The following is a 19,437-nucleotide window of genomic DNA, read 5'->3' on the forward strand; positions in this document are numbered from 1 at the left end:
CATGCCAGGGAGCCTCTCCAGCTGCTTCTCATCTGTTGTACTTGCACACTACTCAGGTGTATTTTTACATAAAACCCCATTAAAAGGACACTCTGGGCTGGGACCCAGAGAGAGAAAGTCCTGAGGTCTCTGCTGAGGGAGTTTAGAGGAGAATCTCTTTCTGGAAAAGTTACCTGGAGGTCTCTGAATTTATTTTTTCAGCACAGCATGAAGAGATAAAGAGATCCCGGTGACTACAACTATAGTAACAACCAAGGTGGAGGGAGAGGTGGTAGTGAGGAAGATTTTCCTCCAAGATTTTCCTACGCTTCCTTCCAAGGCCTCTCTGATCCCAGCCCCTATGCCCCTCTCCAGTGGCTTCTCATTCACTCTCCTGTAACCAGCTCCCCCCACCCCTGCTCCCCACAGAGCCTAATCGGCTCCCTAAGTCCCCTATCAACCAAGGCCTTCCACCTCCCTCTTTCTGCAAACTGACCCTCTCCCACTGTGGGTACCATATGCCAAGCAGAGGCTAGGAAATGCCCCCCTGGAGGCTTTTTGATGCTGTCCTTGTAAATATGAGCTAAAAATGAACTAGCTGACAAAAATTAGGGGATCAAAATAATCAAATCAGTATTCTTCTATTACACACTAAGCCGGCATGACCATTGACATAACTTCTGTTGATCTGGAATCCAAACAAATAAAACACTACATCTTTTCCCCCTATTGCACCAAATAGTGTTGATTCATGTTCACTATTATAACTCTGATAGCCTGCAAGGAAGATTCAGATGTGTCTTCTAAATCATCATAGAAAGAGGTTCGGCAGATGTTTTCCTCAGATGTTTGCATGGCTCACTCTGTTTCCTCTTTCAGCTCTTTGTTCAAATGTCACCTTCTTGAGACCTTTCTCAAATGACCCTAATGAAAATGCCATTCTGCCCTGCATTCCCCAACCCCTCATATTCCTGACCTTTTTTTTTTTTTTTTTTTTTTTTTTTTTTTTTTTTTTTTATGATAGTCACAGAGAGAGAGAGAGAGAGAGAGGCAGAGACACAGGCAGAGGGAGAAGGCAGGCTCCATGCACCGGGAACCTGATGTGGGATTCGATCCGGGGTCTCCAGGATCGCGCCCTGGGCCAAAGGCCGGCGCCAAACCGCTGCGCCACCCAGGGATCCCTATTCCTGATATTTTTATAGCATGTATCACCAACTCATGCAATACCTCTCTTATTTGTGTGTGTGGCTTACCTGATTTGCACAGAAATGTACGCACACACACAAAAACACTTGAATATAAGCTCCGTGAAACTAGATTTTGCTCTTTTGTCTACTGTTGTATCCCCATGACTGGAAAAGTAGCTGGTACACAGCACTCAATACATATTTGTATAGCACATAAAGTACGGTTTCACTGACAGGTGCGTTATTATTATTTATTTAAAATACGTAGTCTGACTATAAGCCATCTTCCTCATCTTGAATTCATTTACTCATTCACTTAACAAATGCTCATTAAGAGATGCCTTGGTAGCTCAGCGGTTGAGCATCTGCTTTCGGCTCAGAGTGTGATCCTGGGATCTGGGATCGAGTTGTGTTTCAGGCTCCCTATGGGGAGCCTGCTTCTCCCTCTGCCTATGTCTCTGCCTCTTTCTTTGTGTCTCTCATGAATAAATAAATAAATCTTTAAAAACAAAAAACCACAAGTGCTCCTTAAGTACTTGTCACAGGCCAGGCCCTGTCCAGGGTGTCGGGAATTCCATGGCGGAACAAAACAGACACATGATGTCTCTTCTCCTAGGACTCAAAGTCTGGTGGAGGAAAGGACCGTACACATTTGTATGTAAATAACTCTGTAAAGATGATATTTCAAGATTGAGAAAGGTTCAATGTAAGAAATCAGTAGGGAGCTGAGACAGAATGTGACAGGAGAGACCTATCAAGTTAGATCTGGTGGGTTAGGCTCCCCTTGGTGAAGAGGTTGACCCTGAATAGTGAGAAGACCTTCCTCAGCAGAGGAAGAGCCCACTTGGCAGTCGTCGGGATGAGTGGGTGTGGTACACAGTGTTAAGAGGCCTTGAGGAGAATGAAAAAGCAACGTTGAGCCTAAAACCTGGCTCCCCTCATTCAACTACACAGTCTTTATTAGCTGTACCATCCTGATCAGATCACACAAACTCTCTCCCCACCCATTAAAATGTGCGTGATAGTACCTATATCACAGGTGTGAGTTGTATTAGGTAATGAATGTAACGGTGTTTAAATGCAAAATACAGGGACACCTGGGTGGCTCAGTCTTTGAGCAACTGCCTTGGGCTCAGGGCGAGATCCCGGGGATCTGGGATGGAGTCCCGCATCGGGCTCCCTGGAGGAGCCTGCTTCTCCCTCCCTGCCTAAGTCTCTCTCTCTCTCTCTCTCTCTCTCTCTCATGAATACATAAATAAAATCTTAATAAAAATAAATGCAAAATACATGCATGGTAGTGTTATGGGCAAACGGGTAAGTACCATTGCCTTTGTACCTTTGGAGTGTGAATTTCCCACTAGCCATAAGAAGTATCCCAAAGTGAAAGTTTGAACTCCCCTGTACTCAGACCAAAGAAACTAAAGCACGGCAACGCCTGATGTCATTGGTGAAGCATCTGTGCTGCTAGGCATCTGTCCTGCCCCAGATTGTCCTTCCTGTCTGTGCCTTGGGAGAACCTGGGGAGGTGTCTGGGCCATGGCTCCCCTTCCTGAGGAGTGGGAGAAACTTTTCTGCAGAGAGGGGTCTCCCTAGAACTGTTCTTGCCTGCCTTCACTCCTAGAACCTGTCCTGAGTGGGAGGAGAGGGGGGGGGATGAGGAATGACCTGAGATATTTTGTCACCCAGGAATCTACCAGGAGTTCAGAGACAAACCTGGGCTTTGCGGGTGTTTTCTGCTGGCCCGGGGCAGCCTGCGGACACCGCAGCCAGCCTACCCCACGGGCCAGGAGGCCGGCGGCAGGGGAAAGCAGGGCAGGTCCCGGGACGCCCGAACACTCGGAGAGTTCTGGACCGGCGAAACCGGGGGAGGGGGGGAGCGCAGAGGAGGAGAAGCGGGGGAAGGAGAGCTGGGCTTTGGGGCGCCGGCGGGTGGGCGGGTGGCAGGAAGGGGCCACGCGGAGAGGGAAAGACACGCACCGCGGGGCCCCGGGGGAGGGCGCGAGGCCCGGGCCGCGGGGGCTGCACGGGCGGCGGCGGCGGGGGGCGGCCCGGCGGGCGGGGCGGGCGGAGGCGGGGCGGCGGGCGGCGCTGTCAGCGCGAGGCGGCGAGCGGAATGCAGCGGCCGGAGGCCTGGCCACGTCCGCACCCGGGGGAGGGGGCCGCGGCGGCCCAGGCCGGGGGCCCGGCGCCGCCCGTCCGAGCCGGGGAGCCGGCGGGGCTGCGGGTACGGAGCGGGCGGGCGCCGGGGCCCGGCTGCGGGGTGAGGGGGGTCGCCACTGAGGGCGCGCGCGCCAGCGCCGGGGAACTTGGGGGCCCCGCCGAGCGCCCGGGGAGGGGGCCCGGGACAGGGCAGGGGAGCAGAAGTTCTCCGGGCGCGGAGCGGCGAGGAGGCCGGGCCCGAGTGCGCGGGGGACTGAAGTTCTGGATGAGTTCGGAGTGGCGATGGGCACGGCGGGGGGTGGGGGAAGGACCGAGGTTCGGCTGCGGGGCGGGGGGAGGGCGGCGGGGAGCGCCCGCGACTGGAGCTCTTGGGGGCGGGGGGCTGACTTGCGGGCTCCTGGGGCTCCCCTCCCCGGGCCAGGGGGCTGGGGGCGCGCTGAGAGCGCGGGTCTAGCCTCGGCCCGGGGTCCGCTGGAAGGAGGAGGCTCGGCGCCGCTGTCCCCCCGGCCCAGGTTCTGTGATACACTCCGACTCGGGCTCTGGAGCAGTCAGTGCATGACAGAACTTGGGCCCGGACGGACCTTCTGCACCCAATGGGCACAGCGCCCACCCGGGGCCTGCAGTGGAACATCCGCCCGGGAGTGGAGCAGGCACTGGAGTTGGCCTGTGTTGTCCAGGGTTGGGCCAGACCCGGCTGTGGACCTTTCGGGTCGCTGGACCTTGAGGATGGACTCCTGAGGCCAGCAGATGCCATAGAGCCAAGGGCAGGTGTCTGCCTTGGGTCAGGAGCCAACGGAGCTCTCCCCTGGTGTCAGTTGCAGGAACCTTCCCTCTACACCATCAAGGCTGTTTTCATCCTAGATAATGATGGACACCGCCTCCTGGCCAAGGTAACCTCCCACCCTCCCTGGAAGGCCCCTGAGGACACTGTGCCACAGCCCCAGGAACAGGAGTCCCCACCCAGCTGAACCTTCCATCCCAGGAGAGACCCTACTGTGGGCTCTGTGACTCAGAGCAACTCAGACCCTTCCAAAGGTCCTTCTGTCCATCCTCCTGCCTTGTGAGACAGCTGGCCTCTGGAGTGGGGAGTGTGGCTCCTCTGTTTCTACTCACATTCCCTGAAATGGCTTCTCATCATTCTTTCCACTGGCCAGCTGGACCTTGAGCATGGAAGGGGCCCCCTGAGAGGTCAAGGGAGTGTTGAGCCTGGAACCCAGGAGTCCTGGCCCTCACATGCTATATGAGCACTTTTCTTCTGCAGTTTGGGAAACACTAAGGATTAATCTGAGGAGCCTGAGAATTTAGAACCAGACAAGGTCTTAGAGACTATACAATCTGACTCTCTCATTTCACAAATGAAGAAAAATGTGGCCTAGAGAAGCCAAATGAGTTGTCCGAGGTCACAGGTATTACTAGCAGAACGCAGATGTAAACTCAGGTATTTTGACTTTAAGCTCAGGAGGCTGATTTTCCCTGCACCAACTATTCAGTTCTCTGGTGTCTGTGCCACATAGCCTGGGTAAACCAAACTAAAATAATCCAAAAATAAATGTCTATCATCAACATAGTTAACTACAGTAGGGCTATGGCACTTAAACTAGCTATGAAATGCATTATAGACTTGTTTGTTCGTTTGGGACTGAAACTTTTTGTTTTCCTGATACTCAAGTGAGCTCGTTCACCACAGCAGCAGTCAGCAGGGAGGCTACTCATTTGCCTGCAGATGGGGTACTAAGTGGCAAAATCCACATCCAGAAAATTGAAAGCTGAGCCGGTCATACTTTGCTCCTACAGATGATCAGAGGTGGATAGCCATGCCAAAGGCTCTGGGGCCTTCTCCTCGCAGGACCCATCCATGTTCAGTTTAAGAAACTGAGTCAGAGAAAGAGGTTCACCAAACCCAAACGAAAAAGCATCAATCTAGTTATGCAGTGAGTGCTAGACACTTTCCCTTAGATATTTGGTCTTCACCACAACCCTGTCTAAAGTTAGACCATCCTTGGCTCTGCACCTTACAAATGTGAGACCTCGGGGAAGTTACCTGACTTCTTCCCACCTCTGTGCCCCCATCAACAGAATGGGGATAATGGAGTAGCTGCTATGATTGTCATTGCTGTGATAAGGGGCCCTCGGCTCTGCCATCTTTCCTGGGGACCCGGGTTTCTGTAGCAACAGGGTGACCCACTGACCACCCCCATCCTCAGCACACCAAACATCAGCCAAATGTACAAAAGCTTCCGGGAAATCAGGAGGGGACTCCAAATACAGAGCTTAAAATTCCTCTATATTTTATGACTTTCTTTGCTTAAAATGTGTGTCTGCAGTGAAAACAGTGAGCACAGAGGCCTAGAAGGCAACAGACAGGAGATGGGGCTCTGTTTGGCCAGCACCGACCATGCTCTGCCTCCCACCCATGGAGGAGCCAGGCTCAGTGGAAAAGCTATCACCCCTTCTCCTTCCCTTTCTCATAGTATTATGATGATACATTCCCCTCCTTGAAAGAGCAGATGGCCTTCGAGAAAAATGTCTTCAACAAGACCAGCCGGACTGACAGTAAGTGTCCGCCTCTTCCTTGCCCAGAACTCTCAGATGCACATTGCCATCCCCTCCATCTGGACACATCTGTCCCTGTCGGCCATACATACCCACAGGCCATCCCCTTTCCTTATATGTTCTTTTTCCTCTCCCTCTCAGCTGTTCTCCTCCCCCTCCCTTTGGGGAGCCTTCACTCCCCATCCCTCTCCAACCCCCACCACACTCCACCCCCAACATACCCAGACCTCTCTTTCCGCAGAAGGTGCCAACTACCTGTTATGTCCCCCACCAGCCTGGAGCTGGAACAAGGTGTTGTACGTGGTGGGAGGGGGAACCGAAGGTTGCCCCTGCACTGGATTTGTGGACTACTCAGAATGAGACAATCACCAGAAGTAGAGTAGGGATTGGGGGAAAGGACACCAAGTAGCCTAATGGTGGTATCCTTAGTGCTAGTCTTTTCAAAGGTTCCTTGGAAAGTGAAGAAGGAGAAAGGGGGAGAGAAGCAGGGCTGGAGATCAGGAAGAGGGGTCCGGCAGAGGTGGCCAGACCTGAAAGCCCCCTCCACTTCTAGGTGAGATTGCATTTTTCGGGGGCATGACCATCGTCTACAAGAGCAGCATTGACCTCTTCCTGTATGTGGTGGGCTCCTCCAATGAGAATGAGGTAAATTCAGGAGGTTGGGGTGACAGAGAAGGTCTGTCCAGAGCTTGGATTTGGGGGTAGAAGCTGGGTTCTGAAGGCTTATCATTAGGTACCCCTCCTTCTGGGGGCTGGGGAGCAGCTGGAATGATTCTTTCTAGAATTGTACATTTCCATGTTGCCTCTTAGGTTCCTTGGGAGCCAGAAATGAAGTCCTGGGCAGGGAGCCTTTGTCTCTTCTTTAAATATCACTAGGGAGGGATACACTCAGTGTCCAGGGGCACTCCAGGGTGTCTCAGCCCATGCACGGGAGGGCACCCCTGAGGTCAAGCTGCAGTTGCCAGCTCCATCCTCTCTGAAAAGGGACAACTAGCTAAACAGGTAGGCTCTGAATTCTCCTTTTGGCCTTCTCAACCACAAGCTCTCTTGTTCTCCTCCTCCCATATGCACCCATCCTCAGCTGATGCTCATGTCTGTTCTCACCTGTCTGTTTGAGTCCCTGAGCCACGTGTTAAGGTAAGTGAGGTCCTCTGCCCTCCAAGGCCCTCACCCCCCCTTGCTACATCACAGAGGCAGGACTCTTCCTCTGCTTTCCTCCTGAAGTCCTCAAAAGAGTAAGACTGGAGCCAGAGCATCTTCCTCCAAGGCCCCCTGCCCTTTAGTGGACTACCTTGATGTCCCCAGAGCAGAGCTATGTGAGGGTATGGCCAGAAAATGAGGTCCAGAGAAGTGAGGTGATCTGCCTGGGGTTACAGTCTGTTTATATCAGAACAGAGATTCAAGCTCAGGTTTTTTGACTTGAAGCTCAGGATGGTTTTCACTGCACCCCCATTCAGGTACCTGGTATCTGTCTGTCCCAGTGAACATGGCCTAGGTAAACTGAGCCAACATAATGCAAAAATAAATGTCTACAGTCGAAACAATTAACTATCGTACAGCTATAGCATCTGACCTAGCCATGAAATGCATTAGGGGTAACTTGGTGGTGCAGTGTCAGTGCCCCGCATGTGAGAGTTTGGGCAAAGGAGGGCTAAGGAATCCCTTGCATAGGTATCACCCTCACTGTCCTGTACATTCTCCTTCCCCGTGCTCCTCAGGGATAAGGGTGGGGGAAGGGGTGGAGAGAGAGGGTCTGCCTCACTTAGGCAGAAACCCAGGTCCTCCTGGCCATGGAGAGGTCCAGGAACTGTGTCTGCCTCCAGGAAGAATGTGGAGAAGCGCTGGTTGCTGGAGAACATGGACGGAGCCTTCTTGGTGCTGGACGAGATTGTGGATGGCGGGTGAGGAGAGGTCTCAGAGAAGAGGGCCTGCTCAGGGACACTCACCGTGGGAAGTGCCTTTGGGGGTCATCTGCTCTAGATTGTACCAAGCACATTGTTGGCTCTCTGGCCAAGTCCTCCCTCCCTTCCCCCACCCCGCTCATGAGGATGGAAGCTGATCTCAGTGTTAGCCAAAGCCAAGCAAACAAGAAAGCAACCTCATGTCCAACTATGGCCAACTGTTGAATAGGCGGGGTCTGGGGAAATGGTTTGCTCTCTGGTGCCCAGGAAAAAAGGGGTAGCACAGGCCTCTGCACCTCCCTGGGAGATCTCCATTCAGCCCCCTGCTGCCTCCACACCTCCCCTCTTAGAGCTCCATCCCAGCCTCAGCTAGACCATGACCGGACTGGTTGCTTTTACTCCCTCAGCCTTCCTTTCCCCATCTTTCCAGTGTGGATAAGATAACTACCCAGAGGATATGGGGATTACTTGAGGTGAGGCAGGTGGAGCTCACGGCTCTCTTCCCAGGAACATCACCTCCTACTGCTCTGCTGTGATATTCCTGGGAAGCCAGGAGCCCTTTTGAGAAGGGCCGGTTAGTCTATTTCCATCGCGGGTGATGTGGGGCAGAAAAAGAAGTTCTGGCTCTGGGGGAAGGATAAGAGAAACCAATCACCGTAAATACGTGCCGCTTTCATAACATCCAGTTTATAGATGAGGAAGCTGAGGCTCAGAGATTCAAGCGACCTGCCCAGCATCCCATGGCAAGGGAGCAGCAGGGCCAAGATCAGACACCATAAAAAAAAAAAAAAAAAAAAAAAAAAAAAGATCAGACACCATGTACATAGTTCCAGAGACTGTGCTCTTTCTACGAGGACACTGTACACTCAGGGAGGTGGGGTACTGTGCAGCCCTCTCTCCTTCCCTCCTCCTTCCCTCTCCATCCACTGCCTGTTGCGGCACAGCCTCGTGCTAATTGGCAGAAACCCAAAATGAGTGGGACCAGAAGTATATACAATTTTGTGGAACCTCTTTAAGGAACACACACACACACACACACACACATTTTATATTTATAAATACAAAATGAGGGCCTTGGAAGAGCCTGTGTGAGGGAGGATATAAGCTTTATATGCCTCTAGGCCTGTGCCCCAGAAGGCCTAGTCTCTGCCCCCCACCCAGGAGCTCAGTTTCCCTCTAAGGAAAACCAGGGACGTGTCAGTTGAGACAGTGCCTGAACTGGAGCCTTGGCTGGGGAGGTTTCTGTCTTTATGGATGAAAGGATCTCTGGTGAAGGGGTGCCCGGTGTCCCAGTGATGAGGCCTGAAAGAGGCTCTCAAGATATATCTGTTCACTTCCCTGGGATTGATGTGAAAGAAAAACTCAGCTTCTGCCCTAGAGGAGCCTCACTGGGTGAAGAGGAACATTCAGTCAACCCCCCCCTTCATCCCACCCATGGTGACCAGCCCTCCCACGGGCACCCCTGCCCATACCCACAAAGCTCCCCTATGCCCCCACTGCATGGTGAAAGACTGCTTGCTGGCCAAGAAAAGCCTTGATACTTGGATCTATCAAAAGGGAAGATAGATTCTGGTTTTAACGGTTTTACTCGGGCAACCTGGGTGGCTCAGCGGTTTGGCGCCGCCTTCAGCCCAGGGCGTAATCCTGGAGACCCGGGATTGAGTCTCACGTCAGGCTCCCTGCATGGAGCCTGCTCCTCCCTCTGCCCGTGTCTCTACCTCTCTCTCTCTCTCTCTCTCTCAAGAATAAATAAATAAAATCTTAAAAAAATATAAAGGTTTTACTCATTTATTCATGAGAGAGAGAGAGAGAGAGGCAGAGACACGGGCAGAGGGAGAAGCAGGTTCTCTGTGGGGAACTTGATGCGGGACTCGATCCCCAGACTCCGGGAACAAGACCTGAGCCAAAGACAGATGCTTAACCATTAAGCCACCCAGGTGCCCAGATCCTGGTTTTAAGTGTTCTATTTCTTGTATGGCATGACCCCATGGCACAGAATCCTAGTGAAACAGGTGGGGTCCCCAGGCACCCTCCCTTCCTTCACAACATCTGAATCCATCTCCCTAGATCCAGAACGTGAAGTGAACTTTCAAGAGCTCAAAGTTTGTTGGTCTCTTGCTTTTGACTCTGTGATCATTCTAGACTGGACTGCCCTCACCCTATTCCAGAGCTTGTAACCATGACCACCAAGTGTGTGACCACCAGGTTTGAAGTGTAGAGGAATCAAAGCTGAGGGCTGTCCATAGGGAGGGAGAGCTCTGGCTGAGGAGTATCAGTGGGAAGGTGCCTTGGAGGGGATGCCTGCAGCATATGGTAAGGGAGGGAAGGGGCTCAGCCGGGAAAGGCCACAGAGGGCAGAGTCATAGCACTGATTTTCTCCTCTTGGTTCCTCTCTCATCTTGTAGCGTGATTCTGGAGAGTGATGCTCAGCAAGTGATCCAGAAAGTGAATTTTAGGGTAAGAGTCTTCCTGCATGTCCCTCACTCCCACCCCATCCTCACCCCTGCCCGGGCTGCCCTTCCCACACTTCCAGCCTCGGGTCCTCCCCCTACAAGCATTGTCAGAGCCAGGATGCTAGGGACCCACATTCCTCTAGCAGAAGCAGCTCCTGGATTGATGCATATGTGGGGGTGGCAGTGAATAAGAGAGATCTCTTGCCCTCTCCCTCTGTAGAATCACCAAGTACCTCACTCTCCATCCTCCCAGTGGGAAGCACAGAGTGGGGAAAGGAAGAAATTCTCCAAGGGCTACCAGGTGGCTGCCTTGGCCTTGAGTGTGGAGAATTGGGGTGCAGACAGACCCTCTCCCTGCCTAGTTTGGCATTTATTGTCTGGATGAAGTCTTTTCTCCCATCTTTATTTGCCTTCATGCCCTTGCTGTCCATGCCTCACAGGCCCCAGGGGCCTGGCTCCCCAGGTGGCAGGCTCCAGGGCTTCCACTCACTGGTGATACCAGTGTGGTTCTGGGTCCCCTAACCACTGCCTCACCTCACCACCACCCCCAAAGACTCTTTCTTCACTCTGTCCCCTCCCCTGGCCTGACCACCCTCTGACACTGCTTCCCTGCAGGCCGATGACAGCAGCCTGACTGAACAGAGTGTGGCCCAGGTAGGCCCCCTGCGTCTGCCATGGCCAGAAATAGGCTAGAGGGAGGAGAGCAGAGCCTCCCAGGGGGACCGGGGCAGGGGCTATTGAGGCTGAGAAGTCAGGGGTGCAGGAGGGAAAGGATGGGGCTGTCTCTTGGAGAGCCACTGGAGGCTTCCGGGAACACCAAGATGGGACAGAGCTGGGGATTCATAAACAACGCATACCTCACCAGTGGTCTGCCTCACTTCCTGGCTTGGCAGCTTTGCATGGAAACCCCAGGCTGAGCTACCACTCTGGAGATGACAGGGTCACTTGTCCCCCAAAGCATTCTGGGAACTGAGGCCCCTGGTGCTCCCCCAAACCCAGAAAGGATACCAAATGGGAGTTTTTCCTTTAACCCCCCCTCACCCCATGCAGTTTAGGGTTCCTGCTGGAGTTGTTAAGAAACCGACCACTCACCAGTTGCCCCCTTGGCCCCACGAATGACCTGGCCATGGAAAAGTCCATCCCCGCCCGACTTCTGCATGGTCCTGTCTGGGGTGCAAGTATGGCAGGGGGCAGACTCCTGGATCTGTGGCATGACTGGTTCCACAGCTGTGCAAACTTCCTGCTTGTCAGGCCCACTGCTTGACCTCCATTCTGTCTGCCCACAGGTCTCTCTGCCCAGACTAATCCTGCTTTTCTGGAACTTCCTGCCCAGGGCACTAACTACCTCCTGCTGTGACAGCTAAGGCAGGGATGGAGCCAAGCCATCCTGCATGGAGCCCCAGGTGTCATGCCCCCATCCTTTACTGCCCCCGCCGCTTGCTCTGCCTCTCCCTCCTCCCAATTTCCTATGTGTCCTCACACCTTGCTGGAATGAAGGCAGCCACATGGCAGTTTTCAGGTCAGAAAGAGGTTGGAGAGCACTGAGCAGAGCCGTTAAGAACACAGGTGCAGGTGTGAGTCATCCCAGGATGGATGTTCCAGCCTCCCACCTGCAAGCTGGGTGACCTCCAGCAAGTTACTCAACCTCTCTGGGCCTCACACAATCATGGGACACTCCTGAGAGAGTTGTTACGAGAATTAGAAGAGCTAATGCAGGGAAAGCTTTTAGCTCAGCTCCTATTTTTTCCAAAGTGGGAGAGAATGAAGACACAGCACTTTAATGGAATTCTTGAGTAAGAACCACAGAAGGTGTAGGTAGTGACTGGGAGAGGACATGAGGGGACAGTTCATTTCTGGCTAGGAGAAGCAGGAGAAACCCAGGGCCAGGCTGCCCCTGAGAGAGGAGGGACACTGTGCAGGAGGAAGAGATGTAGAGCGTGGCATGGGACTTCTTCAGAGGGGAATGAGGCTTGATGGCTGCAAAGATGATCTGAGGGACAAACCTGGGGTCCCCACCATGTTGGCATTGTGTTCGTGCACACTTGAATGGGTTTGTCTAAGTCCCTGACCAGGCTGTTTCCTCCCCAGGATGTGAGAATGAACGCATCTGAATGCAGGTGTCCCGTGGCAGCACTAGGCCAGCCCCCCTTTGCCAGCTGTGCCACATCAGCAGGGAGTTGGGGTGGGGTGTTGAGGATACACTGCCAGCCCAGGCCAGAGCTAGGGGGTTGCCTAGCTGTCTGGGCACAGGAAGTATCTGGTCTGGGCCTAGTCTCTGCCGAGACGTGGCACTGTGGGCGGGCGCTGGAATGACACGGCCTGGGGGAGACCAGGCCTGCTGCCACGCCCCTGGCTGCAGACTTGGGGACTGTGCAAGGCCAGGCAGGCTCAGGCCTGAGCCGGGAGCCGGCTGCAGCCAGTTTGGACTGCTCTGTTTTGCTGGCCTGGTCCCACTAAAGCGGGCACAGATGAGGTGCTGCCACCTAGTGACAGAGGATTGCAGGGACACTTAGAGCAGGCTTGTAGACCACCCCCACCCCCGCCCCGCAGCGTTAAGGCACTTGATATTCCCCACCCAATTCTTTCTCTCAGCTGTATTCCCTATCCCCCAGGTTCTTCAGTCTGCCAAGGAACAAATTAAATGGTCGTTACTGAAGTGAAGGCTGTGCATTCAGGGCTCCCTGCCCCCAGAGCATTTCCCCGATCCTGGCAAAATCTCAAAGATCCAGGGAACAGGAGAGACCCATCTGTATCCCTAGGCCCTCCCAGTACTGACTCCTGAGGTCTCTGGCCAGGGACTCTGAGATGCAAAGATTTGGCTTCAGTACTGACTCAACCCTTCTCACTGCCCTGGCCTGCCCCTCCAGCCACGAGAACCAGCTGAGCTGCCTTAACTCAGACCTTAGGCATTCCTCGCCCCAGAGCCCTAATAAACCTGCTTTGTCTCCTGCCAATGGTCTCCTCTCTTGGCCTGAGAAATGTGCATAAGTTCTTATAAGGGCTCCTGCACTGCCTGCGACTCATCTTTAGGACGCCCAGTACCAGGGTGTCCAGGATTTATCCCCGTGGCCATGTGTTGGGGAGGGGGCCAAGAGAAAGGGACGATTTATCATAGTGGGGTGTGTGATACTGATACCAAGGGTCCCCATATGCGATGGGAAGGTCTAGGTACGATTGTGTAGCAGAATTTAAAAAAAAGTAATAATGGTGCAATAGGGCACATTTGGGGAAAAGGAGACAAAAGATGATACTCCTAAATGTATACTCCCCAAACCTCCGGGAAAAAGGGAGCAAAAGATGGTAAACACATGGTGATCCTGTTGGGGGTTCTTTGAGTCACTTTATCCATTCTCAGCTTCCAAAAAGGAAGGGCGTCAGGCTTCCTCTAGACAAACTGAGGAACAGCACGCCCGTTTTTCTTGGCATGCCGGGGGCCGCGGAATGCCTACACCAGCAGACGTCCTGGGCACTAGAGCCCTGCGAGCTTGCCATGGCTGGGCCCGGTGCTGGCCGCGAGGAAGCGCCCGCCAGCCCCCACTGTGCATGTGTGTCCAGAGCACCCAGGGCGTCCCAGGGGGTGGCTGAAGACTGGAGGCCCGGAGGGTGAGGAGACAGGGCAGGGGATGATGCGGGGGGCCAACCGGAAGGATGGAGCGACTTCCTAGGCGACATAACTCCACTTCTTTCTCCCTGTCTCAGAACCTCCCGTTTCTCTCTTTTTTTTTTTAAGTTTTTATTTATCCATGAGAGACACCGAGAGAGGCAGAGACATAGGCAGAGGGTTAAGCAAGCTCCCCGCGGGGAGCCCGTGCGGGGGACTCAGTCGGGACCCGCATCACGACCTGAGCCAAAGGCAGACGCTCAACCACTGAGCCACCCAGGTGCCCCTCATTTCGCCCTTTCTTTCTCTGACGCGTACACTTTCTGCGTCCCTGTACATAAGTCCCCTAGAAAGTCTAACGGTCCCACACGGGACAGCTCATCTCCCTCCGCACGTTCCTAACAGCGGCGGCAGGTTCACGCCCCACCGTGGCCCCGCCCCTCGTTGGCACGATTCGCCGCGGGGAGCCCCGCCCCAGGGCCGCATCCGCGATCCTACAGCGCCACCTGGAGGGAAAAGTGGGAAACGCGCTCCCTCCAGGTCCTGCTCCCCTGATTAACTCCGCCTCCAGGGCGGGACCAAACCCGGCTCCCGGGGTCCTCCCGGCCTCCCACGCTGACAACAGGGCGTTGCCCTAGCAACCAGCATGCTTGACCCGCAGTGCGAGTTCCGCGCCAGCGTGGGCACACGAATTTCTGCCGGCAGCTACAGTAAGAAAGCAGCGAACCTTGGAGGTTAATAGAGGCTGTCCCTGCGGGTTATCACGTTTACATTATAAAACTCTAAGATTGGGTATTTATAATGGGCACGACTACTTCTGTAATTAGAGAAAATGATAAGGATATAGCTATGTACACAAATACATTGTAAGCACTGTGTACATAACCCGTCCCAGTAAATAACACAAAAAGGCAACTCCGAAAGGGGGGGGGGAAGTATGTAATTAAATGCTGTAGAGTTCGAGGGCCAGTGTAGAGACGGGAAATGAGAGGTTCTCCAGGAATACTTCGGCAAATATGCGGCCTCATCTGGTGCCCGGCTCCATCCACTGCCTCTAAACGACCACAAGGTCGGAAGGGGCAACTTCGCTTCCTTAGCAACCCGGTGGTGCCTGGCGAGCCCCTGCAATTCCAGTGATGCAGGGACTGGAATGGGAAGGCCCATCGCTTCGCACAAACCGGTTCCCCGAATTCCTGCGGACTGTGCGATGCTCTCCTCGCTTTACCGAGGTTGCACACCGAGGCTCTGAAAGTTAAACTGTTTGCAGCAGTTTCTGCTAAGCCGGCGGGGGAAGGAGAACTGCTGGAGAGAGGTGGCCTTCCCGCGCCCCCTGACCTAGGGCCACACAGGGCCTGCACGGGGTTAAGAGGAATGAGCGGAGGGGGCATAGTAACGCAGAGAGGCGACAAGAAGGGTGTCCTCGTCCGCTGTGGCTAAAGGACTACGGGGAAGGGCTTTACAGAAACGCAGCCGCCCCCACCCCCACCCCCAGGGGGAGGACAGCGCAGAGAGGACAGTCAGTGGACGCCGGGCGGGCGTCTTCCCGGGGATCCCAGGCTTGCTGGCCCGGCTCTGTGGGCGCCGAGGCGGAGGCTCTGCTGCGTCCCCGGGCCTCTGGCAGGCTGCCTGGAGCCCTGGCCGCTGGCTCCTTCCCCGCAGACTGCCTCATTAGCGTGGCCCCAGGCGGGAGCCCGCGGGCGCAGAGCGGAGCGCGCAGCACCCGGCAGGCGGGGGCGCAGTCGGCCCGGGACTGGGTTTCGGGAAGAGCAGCGGCGGTTTAGGGGGTGGGGGGCGGCGGCCGAGGCCTCGCCTTCCAGTCTGTGCTCGTCCCCTGGGCCCCTCCCCGTCTTTCTAACATCCCCCCTCCCCTCGCCCTCGTGGGCGACCCAGCGGGTCTCGGGTAGGTGTAGACAAGGGGACTTCAGGGCGCCTCCTTCTCCCCTGTAGAATGGGCACCAGGGCAGGTCAGAAGCCGAGAGCCCACGGGCTTGCGTCCAGGCGGAGGGGGCACACTGAAGCACTGGCCCCGGGTCTCCACGAGCAGGAGGGCCACTGGCTTCGGCTAGGCCGGGCTGGGGACACAGTCGCACGACCAGGCCCTCGGACCCCCTTTATAGCACTCGGAGCAGGTCGTTCCCACTCGCGCCCCGCGCCCCCTGCGTCCTGGCCATTGGCTGGCGGGAAGGCTGAGCTGGTCGGATTGCCTGGCCTCGGGACAGAGATGGATGGCTCCCCGCTGGCAGGACCCGCGGGCGGCCCGAGGGTGTCCTAGCTGCGAGGCACAGTTTGGCCAAGGCAGAGCCAGCAGGCCTGGGGAGCGGCAGGGGATGCGCGGGAGACCCGCCTAAACTCAAATTTTCTGTGCCCTAAGTCTACCTTTGAAACTCTACAGAGGGGGCAGTCTCGGTGGCGCAGCGGTTTAGCGCCGCCTGCAGCCCAGGGCGTGATCCCAGAGACCTTGGATCGAGTCCCAAGTCAGGCTCTGTATGCAGAGGTAAAAAAAAATCTTACCTCTGAATTTCCAGTAAATACCCTTTAATTCCAGAACCTGATATAGGCAAAATTGAAGCATTTACCCAAAGCAGGTTTGGCACAACCCTACAAGCCTTCCTTTCCTTCCAAACTGGGTCTCTTCATTTAACAATATTTGTACATTATATTCATTCATTCAATCATTCAAGTATTTGAGTGTTTGCCATGAGCCAGAACTAAGGTAGACTTATTTGCAAGTGATTGACTTTAGACTTGCAGTGGGGTAGGTGTGGAGGGCTGAAAGGAGAAAATGGTTTGGGGGATATTTATTTATTTATTTATTTTTAAATTTTTATTTATTTATGATAGTCACAGAGAGAGAGGGGCAGAGACACAGGCGGAGGAAGAAGCAGGCTCCATGCACCGGGAGCCCGATGTGGGATTCGATCCTGGGTCTCCAGGATCGCGCCCTGGGCCAAAGGCAGGCGCCAAACCGCTGCGCCACCCAGGGATCCCAGTTTGGGGGATATTTAAAGGTAGAAATACATTCATTGTAAAATCAAATCTTCTTCTTCTTCTTCTTCTTCTTCTCCTCCTCCTCCTCCTCCTCCTCCTCCTCCTCTTCCTCCTCCTCTTCCTTCTCCTTCTCCTTCTCCTTCTCCTTCTCCTTCTTCTTCTTCTTGTAGGCTCCACACCCAGTGTGGAGCTGAACTCACCATCCTGAGATCAAGACCTGAGCTGAAATCAAAAGTCAGGGGCTTAACTGACTCAGCCACCCGGATGCCCCTAAAATGAAAAGATGTTCTATATCTTGATCTGAGTGGTGGCAAAAAAGCAAAGATTACACTTAAGATTTGTCTCAAATTAAAAAAAAAAAAAGATGTGTGTCATACTTCACTGAAAAAGAAAAAGAAATTAATCGAATGGCTGCCAAATTTTACTCTATCATCAACATTTGTATGGTCCTCCCCTGTTTCCTAAGCTCTTCCTCATCTCTGCCAACTAAAACTGGAAAACATCTTAGATGAGGATCCAAAGAACTGAGAGCCATTGTGAAGCACACATGAACTTTATCCTGCACATTTAGATGAATGCCTTCCCCCGAAGTGGATCCTTTGGTAAGAAAAGCAGTATTGATAAAATAATAATAATAGTAATGCCAGTAAAATTCACTTTCATTTGGAGTGAATTTTTAAAAATATTTTATTTATTTATTAATTTAATTTAAGAGAGAGCATGAGAGAGAAAGACAGAGCAGGAGCAGGGGGACCGGCAGAGAGACAGGAAGAAAGCAGGCTCTCCTCTGAGCAGGGAGCCCAATGTGGGGCTCCATCCCAGGATCCTCGGACCATGACTTGAGCCAAAGACAGATGCCTAACCGACTGAACCGTCCAGGTGCCCCTGGAGTGAATTCTTTTAGCAGATTTTACTGTCTGTTCTGAGCCAGTCATCTTGCTGAGAGTGGTGGGAGCATCTAAGATGACCTGGAAGACACAGTTCCTGATTTGACTGGGAACAAAGTAGCATATGCAGAAATTATAAATATTGACAGAGGAGATGGTGTGTTACACAGTGTGTGCAAGAATGGAGCAGCAGTATCAGCATAGCAAAAGGAGGAGAATCTCTGTTTAAAGAACTGCAGGTGGGCAAAGATAGCTGGAATGGGGAATGCGTGTCTCTGTGGGGCAGGCTGGGCTACGTTGAGACAGGAGGCTTCTCCCTAAACAGGTGGCTCTTGGATGGGGGTGAATGTTGAATGGCATGCCAAGGAATAACGGCCATGTACTGAGTTTACTACTCTTAGACCTTAGAAACATGATTGTTCTCAAAACAACCTCACAAGGTAGATGTTGTTAGCCTTGTTTGTACAGCTGAGGGACTCCGCGGGTTTGGATAATTTGCTTCAAGGCACAGAGGTAAGACTTAAGCCCTTGCTGGTCTGACTCCATGGACCATTGCTGTTTGCCCCAGCCACAGAGCTGAGGAGCTTGGCTTACATTCTGAAGGCTATAGGGAGCGACTGAAGATTTTTGAGCAGTTAAGTGATATCAACTCTGTATTTTGAGCAAGGAACTCTGGCAGCAATGTGGAACGTGGATTGAAGAGGAGAGGAAGAACCTAGGGTCAGTGTATGACAGAAGGCAATCGCTTTCATTATACTTCTCATCCTCTCTCTAAAACAATGCCACCCAGCCTGACTGAGGATTGTGTCACCAAATAGCCTACAAAACTCAAGTTCCATTCAGAGTTTGAATTGCTGCTTTTGAATCCCTTCAGGTAATTCCAAGCAATCATTCCAAAGAGGGCTTCCAAAGGGACCACTTTGTTAGGGACAATGACTTGGATATATAGGTCCTTAAAAAAAAAGTATGTTAAAGAGTAATAAGTTCACATTGTATCTTATATATTTGTTACCCTCTTATCACCCTCACCTACCCCCAGCCTGAAAACACACACACACACACACACACACACTCACAACCAAAGAAAAAGAAGTAGTCAGACAATCTGATCCCATTTGACCAGACCCACAACTTCTCTTTATCCAGACACCTGATTTTTAAGACATTGAAAAAATATATCTTGGGGTGCCTGGTTGGCTTAGTTGGTTAAGTGTCTGCCTTCAGTTCAGGATATGATCCCAGGATCCTGAGTCTGCTTCTCCCTCTGTTGCTTCCCCTGCTTATAGTCTCTGTGAGCCAAATAACTAAATAAAACTTTTAAAAAAGAAGGAGAAAGTGTATCTTATTCTCCTGGCTACAATGAGTCCTCATCCAGGAAAACTTGAGGATAGAAGAAAACTCTGAAAATCATGGAGGCCATGCTCCTACCTCTAGATCCAGTGGATGAGGGACCATCCCTACCACTCTGAAGGGTCCAGTCCTGTGTTCCAAAGGTTGGAGGTCTCCTGGAACATTCTCTCCTAAGACACAGCTAGGAAAGTCCAGAATTCAGAGTGTGCTTATGGGGAAGCAGATGAGATTTTCAAAACTTCTGAGACCAAAAATTTTCTCCACCTTTTCTGAATGGCTGCAAGTATCGCCTCTCACAGGTCTGCCCAGAAGATGGTGCTATAAGACAAGCCCCACATCCATCCTTCCTTGCCTGGCTGGGATCAGGATGGGGCAGTG

General features: G+C 53.1%; 1 protein-coding gene across 4 annotated transcripts; it reads left to right on the forward strand.

Annotated features, from left to right (window-relative positions):
• The first annotated feature begins 3,246 nt into the window (after positions 1-3,246).
• Positions 3,247-13,187, forward strand: COPZ2 (COPI coat complex subunit zeta 2). 4 transcript variants are annotated; one of them, XM_041727151.1, is made up of 10 exons: positions 3,247-3,390; positions 4,142-4,216; positions 5,798-5,879; positions 6,433-6,524; positions 6,961-7,016; positions 7,703-7,780; positions 10,186-10,237; positions 10,849-10,887; positions 11,520-11,636; positions 12,846-13,187. In XM_041727151.1, the coding sequence occupies exons 1-9, from the start codon at positions 3,280-3,282 to the stop codon at positions 11,595-11,597; spliced, it is 663 nt and encodes a 220-aa protein (XP_041583085.1). In that variant the 5' UTR covers positions 3,247-3,279; the 3' UTR covers positions 11,598-11,636; positions 12,846-13,187. The 4 variants fall into 4 exon arrangements, with proteins under 4 accessions (XP_041583085.1, XP_041583086.1, XP_041583088.1 ...); XM_041727152.1 differs by having other exon boundaries at positions 4,148-4,216; XM_041727154.1 differs by lacking the exon at positions 11,520-11,636.
• The last annotated feature ends 6,250 nt before the right edge of the window (positions 13,188-19,437 follow it).

This window comes from Vulpes lagopus, chromosome 12 (assembly GCF_018345385.1).
Source record: "Vulpes lagopus strain Blue_001 chromosome 12, ASM1834538v1, whole genome shotgun sequence".
In the NCBI taxonomy this organism is placed as follows: Eukaryota; Metazoa; Chordata; class Mammalia; order Carnivora; family Canidae; genus Vulpes; species Vulpes lagopus.

Bases quoted from the DNA above. Each gene is read 5' to 3' on its own strand.
- COPZ2 (XM_041727151.1), top strand. From the start codon at position 3,280: ATGCAGCGGCCGGAGGCCTGGCCACGTCCGCACCCGGGGGAGGGGGCC. The intron at 5,880-6,432 runs GTAAGTGTCCGC...CTCCACTTCTAG, and splicing joins CAAGACCAGCCGGACTGACA to GTGAGATTGCATTTTTCGGG. The intron at 7,017-7,702 runs GTAAGTGAGGTC...GTCTGCCTCCAG, and splicing joins TCCCTGAGCCACGTGTTAAG to GAAGAATGTGGAGAAGCGCT.